General features: G+C 40.9%; 1 protein-coding gene across 1 annotated transcript; it reads left to right on the top strand.

Annotated features, from left to right (window-relative positions):
* The first annotated feature begins 5,680 nt into the window (after positions 1 to 5,680).
* On the top strand, positions 5,681 to 9,458 carry mlnr (motilin receptor). Its single transcript, XM_008309095.2, has 2 exons — positions 5,681 to 6,772; positions 8,332 to 9,458. Exons 1-2 carry the CDS (start codon positions 5,989 to 5,991, stop codon positions 8,643 to 8,645), a joined length of 1,098 nt encoding a protein of 365 aa, XP_008307317.1. The 5' UTR covers positions 5,681 to 5,988; the 3' UTR covers positions 8,646 to 9,458.
* Positions 9,459 to 13,713: the final 4,255 nt, after the last annotated feature.

Genomic DNA, 13,713 nt, shown 5'->3' on the forward strand with positions numbered 1-13,713 from the left:
CAAAAAAAAAAAACATCCAACTCGTATCAATGTCTCATGTTACTTGACTGGAGACAGTGAGTTAACATGTTGTGAAATGTTGTAGTTTATGGTGATGACTTTAACAAGCGGGGGTTCTTACACCTGTCACAGCTACATACTCACCCCAACAACTATGACATCACAGTTTCCAGCCTCGTTAACTTTTTATGGGTAAATGGACTAAATGAGATTTTTCTGCCGTGCTGTTGTCAGGTTGGGTTCTGAGAGTTAGAAATGTGAGAGACGGAAATGTCTGACACTGAGCCACACGTCCTTCTGATTTATGTAGTAAAATAGAATCAGGTGGGAATGGTATTAGAAGTACTCTCTCATCTTAATACTCTGTAGCTTCATTCATATCCAGGTGATGTTGCAGAGCAGGAGCAGACAGCGATTACTGTAATTACAACAGAGGCACAGTTAAAGAACAGTCGTCGAGAACAGAGCTAGTTCCATGACGAATAAGAAAAGAAATGGCCACCGATTTTTCACTGTTCCTGCCTGGAGGAGGGGAGAACATGAGGGAGAAACCATGTGTGACGGCTGAACCGTGGGTTGATGCTAAGTCTTATTGACGGATCGGGTGATTTCTCCTTGGCTGAAATGACATCACCAACCTTACTGTTAGGTCAGTATTTTTGCAACATTTTGCATAAAATGACAACACTGGGCTGCAACATCGTTCTGCAACAGTGACAAATACAACAGACCATAAGAGCTGAGGTCACTGAGAAAATCAAGTCACGCCTGTTTTATAAATACCAAGGAAAACCTGACAGGAGTGGAAAACATGGAACCTGGTTCCAGATGACGAAATGGGTGAATGAGCTCCACGGCTTGGTTCATATGAGAAGGTCATGGTTTTAATCTTATGGTGACGTTTGTTCTGTGTGAGAACGACGGCGGTGTTTAAATCCCTGGTATCTGAGTCAGATTGAATGAATGAACATGTGCAGTTTCCATTGACTACCATTCAAGCTGCCTTATTTTTCAAACCCAGCAGAGCCTTCCTGTTCTCTCCACTCATGGTCATCACTGAATTAGCCACACACAGTTTGTCCAGTCGGTGCACGTCCAATCAAATCTAAGGCTGCCCACAGACTGAAGTAACAACGGTTTGAACGAACCCGCGAAGCCTCAAATCGATGACAGAGCTGAGGTCACGTTAACCCCATCTGACCTCCGCAGACACAGGAAGGTGGGGAGCATGACCCAGGCCGGGGAAGATTTGTAGCAAGAAAAGACAGGGGAAACGGAAAGAAGGAAAAAAAAAAAGTCTCATGTTATAGAACGTTCATTTAGCACTTTCCATTTGATGTTCAGAATGTTTAAGGATGCAAAAACGACTGGAGAAATGTTTAGTATATTTTTGTACAGTGACAACGATGCAAGGACCTGTAAAGTTTAAGAAATAAAAAAAATCATGCTCAGTATAAAGTTAGAAAAAAGAGGCAAAAACCAAACTAACAGTGACTTCTAATTATTTTTATGATCATAGTTCTACTGTAGCTTGTTTTTACAACCATGCAGCTGCTTTACTCTGAAATGTTGTTCTTCGGCACAAAACGTGTATGCTTATCTGTGTTCTCCTTTTTACTTCCTTTCAGTCTCTCCCCTCCTCACAGTCATTGATTTTGCACCTTAGTGAAAGAAAACCTGGGCTGATGGTGTCTTGGTCTTGTGATGCATTTTATAGAACACACGTTAAGATTGTGCCAGCCCTACTTGTGTTTTTGGGTGTTTTAAAATTTGTAGAACCACATTATGTGTCACTGAAACAGCTGTTCTGTCTCTGCAAAAAAAAAAAAAAAAGAGAAAAAAAATCAAACACAAAACAAAGAAGTTGTTTCACAGGCCTTAATTGGAGTGGGAACAAAATCTCGGGAGAACTTTCTTAATTTCTCTTAATTTTTGATGTTTTTTCTTTTAGTGTTACAAAACACTAAACTATGTTTTATTTCCTTTTATTTTTGCAACAATTATTTGATTTAAGTAAAACATGTAATTGTGAGAGATATTGAAAGTAGTTCCGTGTATTCTATATAATTTTCTCTTTTTTTGTTGTTTTTGGTCAGGTCATACATTTGTGAAGTATATTTTTTTATAATATTGAAGTAATATAAGTTTATTAGTCTCCAGAGAAAATATTAAGCCCGCATAATTCATGTCATGCAAACAGCAGATAGAGAATCTCATGTACTTCCTGTGAATCAAACATTTGCCTTTTTTCTGTGTGCGTTCAAGTATCGAGTCCCAGTTGTGTTTTTCTGCTGGTATGTGGTTTGTTGGCTCAAGTGTGTTTCATTTTTGTTTTCTGTTTTTTTTTTTTCTCAGGCTGGTCAAATGCTCTCTGAATTGTTCAAAATAATTGCAGGTACTTTGCAAAAACTTGGAGTAATTACATGATTTGGTCTTGGAGACATTCTGTCAATGTCTTCTCTGTCAGCAAAACCAGGCAAATTCCTATTTTTGATAGCGATTGCAGTGTGTGCCATTTGAACGCCTCTTCAGCCCTAGGCCTCACCACCTTGGGCCGAATGCTACGAAAAGGAGTAAAATATGCACAAAATAGAGACCATTTTTATGTAATTTTAATGTTTGCAGTTACCTCATACACCGTACATTCCAAAATTAAAAATTGTTATACTATACATATTACCAGACATATCACTTTAAAATGTTCGTTATGGGAAAAATGTATAATCATAGGTATGTATCTAAAAGTGTATCTGTATAGCCATGATATCTACGAAGAATCCATGCACAATAAAAGATTTATTATTCTTACCTCTGCCTCTGTTCTGTTTGCTGTTTCAGTCACACTGATGTTTAGACGCTACAAATGATAACAGCGAAGAGACAATGGGAACGACCTTACGTTTTCAAAATAAAAGCTCTTTTAGACTTTATTCTGTTAGAGGTAGAGTCTGAAATACCTGTTGTTTTGAAAGATGTTCTTTAAATGAAGAAAGTAAAGGCACATGACTGGGTACTTTGACTGAAGTAAATTAGTATAACTGAAGTACATTTTTTCATTGTGTCTCACTGTGGCCCAGTACCAAATGAGGTATGGACTTGTACTGGTCCATGGACCAGGGGTTGAGGATCCCTGGGTTAGAGTTATTTTCATTTTTGGAGCTCACTTTTTTCCCTTCTGCCCTGTGGCATATTTAGTTTGCAGAGGTCTATTTTTCCAAAAATGAAAAAGGAAATAATACCTGTGATTTGATAATGCCACAAAACTTTTTTTCCATAAAGTTCCCTGGACAAATGTCGTGTCTGTTAGACCAGAAATAACTTTAGTCTTTGACTTTAGCCACTTTTTCTATTGCTTATGTGAAATGTTTCTGTTCCAAAAGGCTAATGTTGGATTAGGTTAAAGGTCAGTTTCTGTGTGGGTACAAGGAAGAGACAGTTAAATTTTTAGGGCTGCGATGCAGTGATGTAATCAGGGGAAATGTGATGATTAATTAGTGTGAAAGCCGCTCTGCCTGTTTCCTTCAGCGGTTTGTGTGCAGAACTGTGACGCTGAAGATAAACAAGCTCCGCAGGTGCAGCCACTGTGACAGAAGTAAACAGTGACCCGGGACATGGGACATTTGTTCCTGCTGCCCCTCAGGTCCTGGTGGTCAGCTCAGGGTAAACACTCACACAGCTATGTCAGCCTGACTCTAGAAGCAAAGATTTGTTAAGCTCTAATGGATGTGTTGGCTGTGAACCAACAGACCACAGAGCTGCTCATTCAGTAGCAGTCAGGCAGGAAAAACCTGCAGGACGGTGACTGAGCACCAGTACCATGTCCCGGTGACGAAGAAGAGTCAGAACTGGGTTTGGTTTGAAGGAGAAGAGAAACTTTAGTTGTTTAGTTATTGAACTCTTGGTCCAGTTTCAAGTCTTTAGCTTTGCATTTGAACTGCCCACGTGGTGATTATTGATTGATTGATTTGGCTCATCTGCATCTGTAAATTAGGACGTCACTACAGTGTTATCATCAGATGCACATTCTCTCTGCCGGATGTGTGCACTCTTTCTTACCCTCTCTAGACCTCAACATGTTTTTGAACCAAGGACCGGTCAGCTGTTATCAGCCGTTACTGTACATTAAGTTTTCAAAATAAAACATCCTGTTGACTTTCTTCTGTCAGTGTCAGCGTCTGAATGACCTGTTGTTCTGAAACGTTGCCTGATTATCTTTGAATGAAAAAGTAAAGGGATAGGACTGGATTTTTTTAATGAAGTAAATTAGTAAAACTGAAGTACATTTTTTCACTATCCTACACTGTGACCCGGTACTAAATGACCTATGGATCGGCACCGGTCCCTGGACCAGGGGTTGAGTGCCCCTGCTCTAGATGATAGGATATTTGATTTGTTTGTTGACATTTAGTGACTGCTGTCAATAAACAGCCTACCAGGAAAACCAGTAGACTCTGGATGTTGGATGTTACAATGTCTTTAGATGTATCAAAACTACTTCAAATTAATATGAAACTAACTTCCAGTATGTAATCATTTGAAGGTAACTGTGATGAGAGGAGATGCCCTTTGTTCTAATTCAACATGGCAACGGTTTTGTCGAGGACGTTAAAGCAGGAGGACGCAGCAGTGTGGAGGTGAGACGCTTTGTTACCCAGTGTTTTTATAACTAACGTGTGATGACCAGGAAAATAAAAAATCATCCCCAGCTTCGTAAGTAAATATATTTGATCCAGTTATTTTGTACAAAAACCTTTTTACTCTTCCATACCTGATGTCTCTGCGTGAATCAGCTCTTCCACATTTGTTTACACCGTCGTTCCCTGACCTCGTTGGCCTCCTCTAAACACTGGCTGTCTTCTCTCTGCATTGTGTGAAGCTCAGTTTGTTGTAACAAGGCTGATAGAAAACGTGAGGGTGAGGAGGAAGAGCCTGTGGGAGTGAGGAGTGATGAAGGTGGCGCACGGAGACAGAGCAAACACACAACTCGTTTTTCACCAGTCGCCGGGCGAACCGGCCGGGATTGAAGTGATTGATGCGTCCGTTGGTCGGTGGAGTCGTGCTTCTCCCGCGCATATAACAGATCAGCGCTCGTGTTTGTGATGTAAATCTGCCCTTCATCCTCGGAGACCAGCGGCTCAGAAGTGAGTGTGATGAAGGTGGCTCTCCCCTCCAATGTTACACCCTTCACTTTCTGTCATCCATTCGCTCTTTATTTGATTATGTGGTGACTCCCTCACATTCACACCCAGAGCAGACGGCCTCACCCAGTGACTCCCCAGGATGCTGAGGAGGAGTAGGAGGTGGTCCTGTCTTCACCCCCCACCACAGCTCCACTGGCAGTTTAGCAGAGACCATCTCTATCACCTCATGTCTGCTGCTGCTGCTGCTGCTGCAGTTTGCCGTCAACGCACAGACGCCTGGGAAAAGTTACGATTCTGGAGAAAAGAATTTCAGCTCAGCTTCACAGGTAAGGAAACTTTTACAATTTCTGGTTTTGAACTTTTAGCTTGACTCAACATTAATTGTCGATGTTTTAAAAATTGTACTTTCACAGTCAGTGATGTCTGTGCTGTGACAGCCACAGAAATGTCAAGATTTAAATTAAAGCTGTCAATCCACGTTTTCACAGAGTGTGATAACTCCAGCTTCTACTAAAAAACAAAACAAACAAAAAAAAACCAACACTTTTTGCTTTTGTTATTCTGTGCATGATTCCTCATTGTGCGACGTAAAAAAGTTATTTTATTTCTTATAATTATTTTTTTTCTATTTGTTGTTGTTATTTCTCATTCTTATTTTTATCCTTATTCTGAGACATATTTTCTTTTCTTATTCTTATTGACAGTGTCTTATTGACCCTGCTGGTCAAACCAGATTATTTGAAGGTGACAGATGGTGTTAGCAAAGTGTCCGTCTTCACGATCTCACCTCTCTCTCCTTCCAGCCGCCTCTTTGGAACTGATTTCATAAATTGCTGTAGCTGCACTCATGCCCTGGACAAGACCACAGGTGGATATGGATGCAGGTGGCACAGAGGTCATGGAGCACTTCAACATAGATGACCACCACTACGAGGGCTCCCTGTTCCCCACCTCCACCCTCATCCCCGTCACCATCATTTGCATTCTCATCTTGATTGTCGGAGTGACGGGAAACACCCTGACCATTCTCATCATCCAGCATTTCAAGGACATGAAGACCACCACCAACCTCTACCTGTCCAGCATGGCAGTGTCTGACCTGGTCATCTTTCTCTGCCTGCCCTTTGACCTCTATCGCCTGTGGAAGTACGTGCCCTGGCTGTTCGGCGAGGCCGTGTGCCGCTTCTACCACTACATCTTTGAGGGCTGCACCTCCGCGACCATCCTCCACATCACGGCCCTTAGCATCGAGCGCTACCTGGCCATTAGCTTCCCTCTCAAAAGCAAAGTGATGGTGACCCGGCGCAGGGTGCAGTACATCATCCTGGCCCTGTGGGTGTTCGCCCTGGTTTCTGCCGCCCCCACTCTTTTCCTGGTCGGGGTGGAGTACGACAACGACACACACCCGGACTTCAACACAGGTCAGTGTAAGCACACCAGCTACGCCATCAGCTCCGGGCAGCTGCACATCATGCTCTGGGTCTCCACCACCTACTTCTTCTGCCCCATGCTCTGCCTCATCTTCCTCTACGGCTCCATCGGCTGCAAACTGTGGAAGAGCAAAAACGACCTGCAGGGACACTGCGCCCTGGCCAGAGAGAGGTCACACAGACAAACGGTCAAGATACTGTGTGAGTGAATCAGAGTTGTTACCTTCAAATGATATCCAACCAGAGCCATTCAAACTCACTGGGCAAATACTGGGTTAGAGGCAGTCACCCACTGGTCAGTCTATAACAGGACAAGCTAACTTTTATATATATATATATTTATACATATATATAATGTGTGTGTGTATATATATACAGATATAGAGTCTATACACTGACTGTTGTGTCAGTACTGTTGACGTGTCCTGCTGTGGCTCTTACTCATGTTTGTCATTTTCAGCTCTGGCATTCACAGCTACAAGAACAGACAGCATCATTATTAATGTTGGTGAATGAGCCGTTTTGTCATATTAATGATGTTCTTAGCAAATCATGGAGACACACCTCCATGTAACTGTTGCTTGAATCTGAAATTGGCTTGTCTCCAGATGCCTCCATAAATCAACATTAATTACGGCTGTGCAGAGGCACCGCTACAGTATACTCTACGGCTGGTGTGTAATGATTGTTGAGTCCACCGGAGGCAGTACATGATGAAAACGCCTGTTGAAATCTACGACACACACCTTTGTGTTGTAAATTACTGTAGCTACTGATTTAGTCCAGTTTCATGTCATGTGTTGAACTAGGCTTTTACAGCCATTTGTACATGTACACAGTACACAGTACACAGTACACAGTACACAGTACACAGTACTGTTCATACACTATAAAAACCTCTCAACTTCATCATTGGGAATAAAGCTATAAACTGCACATGTGTGTAAACAGTATATGTGCATGTTTTTCCGTGTGGACTGTACAATGTACTGCAATATTAACTTACATACTGTATATATTTACAGTACATCAACAGCTGTACTGATTTCAATTGTCTTGCTGAAGTCTTGATACACAGTTAGTAGGTCGCCTCTGTAACGACTGTGGGTGTGACCCTGGGTCACACACGAACTTTGGACGGCAATTTCTCATGTTTTGCTGGTTGGCCGTACCTGTCAGAACGGCAGACACTATCTTCCTGTTCCACCCCACAGATTCAAAACACTTAGTTTTCTACTTCAAGTCTCATAACAATAAGCTACACGGTGGTGGGCTGACCGCGTCTGTGTGTGTGGGTCTTCCACAGATTAGGGATTAGGTTCCTTTAAATTGCTAGGATTGTCTCCAGTTCTTCCATTGACTCCAGACAGGATTAAGACAGAGAAAATGAACGGATTAACTGTGTATTGACTCCAGACAGGATTAAGCCAGAGAAAATGAACGGATTAACTGTGTACAATAAATATTTGTTATGGTCGCAATGAGCCAACGTTGAAGAACATTGACTGACAGCAGGCTTCAGTGTCTATATTCATCCATGTCTACTCTTCCATAAACGCCTAACAGTAGTCAGGTACTAGGTTTTGTGTTGTTTTAATGCGTAGTGTTACTCTGTAGTCTATAAATACAGTGAAAATTCAACATGAGAAATGACTTTCACCGACCACCAGCCGAAGTCTATGATTCAAACACTATTTTTAAATGCATTAATATTTCCTGAATTAAACTCATCACCACTGCTTCTCCCCCTTCTCTTCTAGTGGTGGTGGTCTTGGTCTTCATCATCTGTTGGCTCCCATATCACATTGGCAGGAACCTCTTCGCCCAGGTGGAGGACTATGAAACCGCCATGCTGAGCCAGAATTTCAACATGGCCTCCATGGTGCTCTGCTACCTCAGCGCCTCCATCAACCCCGTCGTCTACAACCTCATGTCCCGAAAGTACAGAGCTGCAGCCAAACGTCTCTACCTGCTGCACCGGCGGCCAAGACAAGCACGCAGCACCGGGGGCGGAGGCCAGAGACAACTGACGGAGCACATCTCCACCCTAACTGAGAGCATGAGTGTGGTGTGACACGTCGGTTCTCTGTGACATCACGCACATGAGTTCACTTCAGTTTTACATTTTACAGCTACACAGACGTGAGGAATATGTTTTTGACAGTTTTAGAGCAGAACAGAACTACAATGGAAAGAAAAGATGAACAATAACAGGAACTAGTTTAATTAGATTTTTTTAAATGCTACATTCTCTATGAAACATTTAAAAAAATATATATCATAGTCGATGTTGATAAAATAGCTTAAATATCAAATTTTTCCATTTTACTGTGGTCTATAATTAACATTTAACACCACGACAACACTTAGCACCTTCCTGTTCTGACGTTCTAAACCTTTAGCGGTCTGAAATGTGAGTAGTTACTTTTAGATTTAAATATCTGTTAGTCCTGAGGAATAGACAAGACCATAATGTTCTATGAACACCTGTTAAACTGCAGGGCTACTGTACATGTCAACTGTTTTCTGCTGTGGTAGATTTTTGGTGTCATGTGATTTAAATTGATTTGATATATAATGAACAGCAGCCATTAATCTGTAAGTGTTGGTGTGAATCAAGAGGAAAATATTCTTAGCAAAAGGTGATAGTTTTTAGAAGTACAGATCTGATACTGGGTTTTCTAGTGTCCTTTAGATTAGATTCATATTTAGAACCATCATGGTTAATAGTGGGATCTAAGCCTGGTTCTGGCAGAACCGTATTTCCTCCTGTCGGCCATTACCAGGTTATCATTAGTGGACTTTATTTTATTTTATATTTAATGGCCTTGAATAATTAGGGCATAATCTGAAACACGGATGACAGAAAACTTTGTGATGCGTACTGCAGGCCATAAAGTGAATAAATAAATAAATGTGTGTGTGTGTATGTGGTGCCTTTGTGTGTGTATACATATCCATTAATTCAACCCTCTGTCTTTTTATTATTCATAGTTGATATACATAAACATAACAACTTAAAAAAAAAGCTTTTGACGAAATTGCCAGATGGTGTGTGTGAGACTCTCCACAGACTGATATTGTTGACGACCACGACAAAGTTTTGAAAGAAATTTCCAAGGCGTTGAGAAGCCACCATTAAGATGTAAAGACTAAAACCCCAACAACTCTATTAAGCTGCATTTTTATGATACTTTTCTAGATATTTTTATATAATCATTTCAAATGGAAAAATGTCCTCATTTCAGGATGAAGATACACTGAGGACAATGGTCGGCTTTGTGCAGTTGTTTTATACATTATTTTAAAATTATAAATTGAATAGCAGCCCACATTTGCACAGACTTTTGTTTATTTACATGGCTCTTCAATGCCCCCCCCCCCCCCCCCCCCCCGTAACATAGGCCACCTGGGCCCTAGAGTGGGGCTGCATACGTGCCGACCATCACATATAACCTGACCTGGTTATTTCATTACCTTGGCTCTGAGTTAGATTCACACGGACAGATGACGTCCCTGCATAAGCACATTGAAAAACAATGGCTGCTCTGAGTGCATCTCAAGTAGGAGGGAGGAAAGAGGACGTCACCAGTGATGGAGCTCTGTGTCATGTTAATGCCTCCTCCTGCATGATGTTGACACTGTGTCACATGGTGTGACATCTGTCTTTGATTTTTAAAACTGAAAATGTATATAGAGAAAATTACGTTTTCCTATGTGGCCACTGTAGAAGGTGACATTAGTGTTAGAGCATCATTACAAAATATAAGCGATGGTTCTGGTTGTAGATGAGCATTTCAATTCAAATATAAACAATATATAAATTATATTATATATATTATATATTTTTTATTGTAGTGTGTAGCAATGACCACATACTATGAGGATTTAATCATATTGTGTCGTGGAGATACATACATGTAATCAGTGAATTGACATAAAAAGTCAAGCCTGGTCATTAGAATAGTAGCTCTAATACTCTATTACATTTCTATTATGTGATACTGCATGCCACCACAGAGTGTCACTACTGAACAGTTGCCCACTAGACTTTCAGTTATATGGATAGGCCTCATTAATACATGTAGTTGAGGTTAGGTTTTGGACATGATAATGTCCACAAAGTTGTGTGTTTTTCTTACAGTAAAGTACACATTTCCTCTGCACTACAAACAAACGCTTGATGGAATTTACAACGTTTCCTAAGGAAGTAAAAATGCAATTCAATAAATCAATAGCAGCTGAAGAATAAATCTACAGCTAATAGATATGGAAGAACAGCAGCAGTGATTTTTTTGCAGCTGTTCATCTGATCCTTGGTTAATGTTTAGTACAGTGTACACAGTATACACCGATTACACAATACTCAGAGTTCTGAATTGTATGTTTTGATTGCAACAGGAAGTAAAGATTTCCTGTGTGGCTCTGTTGAGCAGCGTGGTTGTAAAAGCTCCTGTCGGTGTTCACCAGGTTGTGGAGAAGATGTGAAGAAGAGCACAGTACACGACTCTGGGCTTCTTTGTTCCTCACAGTACTGTGCAGTCTGATGTGATATCAGATCTCGTTGCTTCAGGTCTGACAAACAAACTGATTCTCATCAGGAACCCTGCAGTCGTGACAAGAAGTCTGAGCAGAATAATGAACTTTTGTCCAAGTTTCCCTCTGATCTCTACCTGCTGGAAATGCTTTCTTCTTCAGGTCAGAGAAATCAAGATCAGAACATCAGGGTCAGCTGGAGCGGTGGCTCCTCACATACTGTGAAAGCAGTGCTAGATATTTTGGAAACTTGTCCTTTCTTGTCCATCTAATACACGAATGAAGACACAACATTTTTGACGTTCCTTGAAGCTGAAAATACTGGTTCATTTATCTGAAATCTCTAGTAAAGGGATGGAGATACATTTTTTTATAGCACTTAACATTTCGACTCGTTCAATTTTCTGTCGTCCTTGGATGACACATACAGACTCCATTTACTGCTAGAGGTCTTTTTCAACACCTCCACACTGCAGAAAATAAGAGCTTCATATTGAACAACAGGTTCATGGACTGATTCAAATGCCAAACACTGTGTTCTCTAACGGTGTATTTTCACGATGTAGTTTCTGTGGTTGGTATGGAGACTGTGAGGTCTGTCTGTCTCCCCTTCTTCCTGTGTGTGTGTGGTGTTGATCAGCGTCATCACACTCACCTGTGTCTCTGTTCATTAGTCTCACTGGTGTCACCTGGTGTCTTGTGTCTATATACCCTAGTTCCTGCCTGGTCCTGTATCCAGTGAGTTTCTGTTATTTTGATGTCGAATAAACTTGATCGACGGCTCTCTAGTGCTGCGTTTGGGTCGTGCCTGCTGCACCAACAAAGAGTAACAAGAACTACTTTGAAGGTATTAAGTAATACTAACAGCTACTTGGTACTTTGGTACACACGTCCTGATTATGTACTGTACATAGTCCATGAGGTCTACCTATTCACCCCTGTCCTATACACTGTCAGTCTACTGTCCTCAGAACCAGGTAACAAAGTTTTCTTGACTCTTAGCTTCTGTTTAACTGTTGTCTGAGTCGTCCTCTAAACCATTGTTTCCCAAAGACTGGGTCGCGACCCTCAGGTGGGTCGCAAAATATTTATTTTGGGTCGTCTCGCATCATGTTTCTCAGGAGTTTACGAATAATGTTTATTGACTTGGGTGGCGAAGGTTTGTGATTTTTAATATCTGGATCCCCAGAAAAAAAAGTTTGGGAAACACTGATCTAAACACTGGTTGGACTTCACAAAGGTGGAAAACCATGGCTCCGTTGCGCCTTCATCTGTTTTTTTTGGCTGGAGCCAGCTTCAGAAAACACACTTTACCAGTTAAAAGTATTGTGTGTGTGGCCTATCAGTCATAGTTACTGGAGTGCTGAAAACTCTCCCTCTCTGTATTATTGATATTAAACCAGAGGAGGGAGACATAGTTTAATATAATCTGAAGATTTCCACTGTTATGATGGACAAGATCAATATGGACTTGAGGGAAAAGTCTAAAGGCCTGACGGTCTCAGTCAGCTGTGACATCAGACAGGGTGAGATGAAGGCAGATCATTAGCTGTGGTGACATCTGAAGAAAACAGACGGAAGAAGAAACAGATGCTAAAGATCGTGATACAAAGACGATTGTTCTCCTCGTGTTCACGAACATTGATTTTTGGCTCAAATCTTTATTCACTGTTTAATTATTGATTTGTTTTGTACCAGTGTAATTGGTCACTACGGACTGGAAGAAAACAAATGTGTTTGTGTGACGGTGACCAGATGTTGTCAATGATGTTTTGACCATAAATGTAGGAGAAAGAGTCACATTAACACAGGAAGTTTATACTTTGGAGAATTGACCTTTAGTTCCATTTCACAAATCATAACGGTGAGTGTCTCTCTTTCCTTACAGTAACTGGCAGCTAATGATAATATTAGGCCAATTCAGGGTTGTTGCTTCTTTATTCTTTATAATAAAAGTAAATTCAACAAGTTGATGTAAATGTTCCTCCATGGTTGTGGTCCATGTAGACATGAAAGCACTGAACTGTTACTGCATATGTGTTTGTGTCTGCACATCCATCCAACTCAGCACTTGTCAAATAGTGGGGCGGGGCCCCCTGGGGGTTCAAAGAGATGCCGGGTGGGAGGAACGGGGGCGTGAGAGGCTTCCAATGCAATATGGCATTGGAAGACGTTGGACAGAAGTGTCACTGCTGGAATACTTAAATGATAAACAAGCCTCCAGTCACTAGGTGGCAGCAACTCAAACAGTGGTTTGCGCAGATAAGATTTGATGGCGTTGTGACTTTGAATGTCAAACAGGTCCTGAAGGTCTTTTATTAAACTGAGAGTTGAAAAGTATGGATACTCATGAGTATTGATTGAGTATCAATTACTTTAATAAAGTATGAGTAAACTGGTAACTTCATGCACCAGATATTTGATTAATTTTAACTTTTAGGATCAGGACTGAAGTTCAAAACTTGAAAGATATTGTGATTTTCGAAGAGGAAATCTTCGTCCCTAATGGCTGCAATTAAATATTACATTATTACATGTAAAAAAAAAAGTTATGTCATTTATTGTTACAGATTTTTTACTTAAAATACATATTAAAGTTGCCAAAT

This window comes from Cynoglossus semilaevis, chromosome 4 (assembly GCF_000523025.1).
Source record: "Cynoglossus semilaevis isolate Cse_v1.0 chromosome 4, Cse_v1.0, whole genome shotgun sequence".
Taxonomy (NCBI): Eukaryota; Metazoa; Chordata; class Actinopteri; order Pleuronectiformes; family Cynoglossidae; genus Cynoglossus; species Cynoglossus semilaevis.

Excerpts from the sequence above, each read along its gene's own strand:
- mlnr (XM_008309095.2), top strand. The coding sequence starts at position 5,989 with ATGCCCTGGACAAGACCACAGGTGGATATGGATGCAGGTGGCACAGAG. Across the intron at positions 6,773-8,331 it reads ACAAACGGTCAAGATACTGT|TGGTGGTGGTCTTGGTCTTC; the intron begins GTGAGTGAATCA and ends CTTCTCTTCTAG.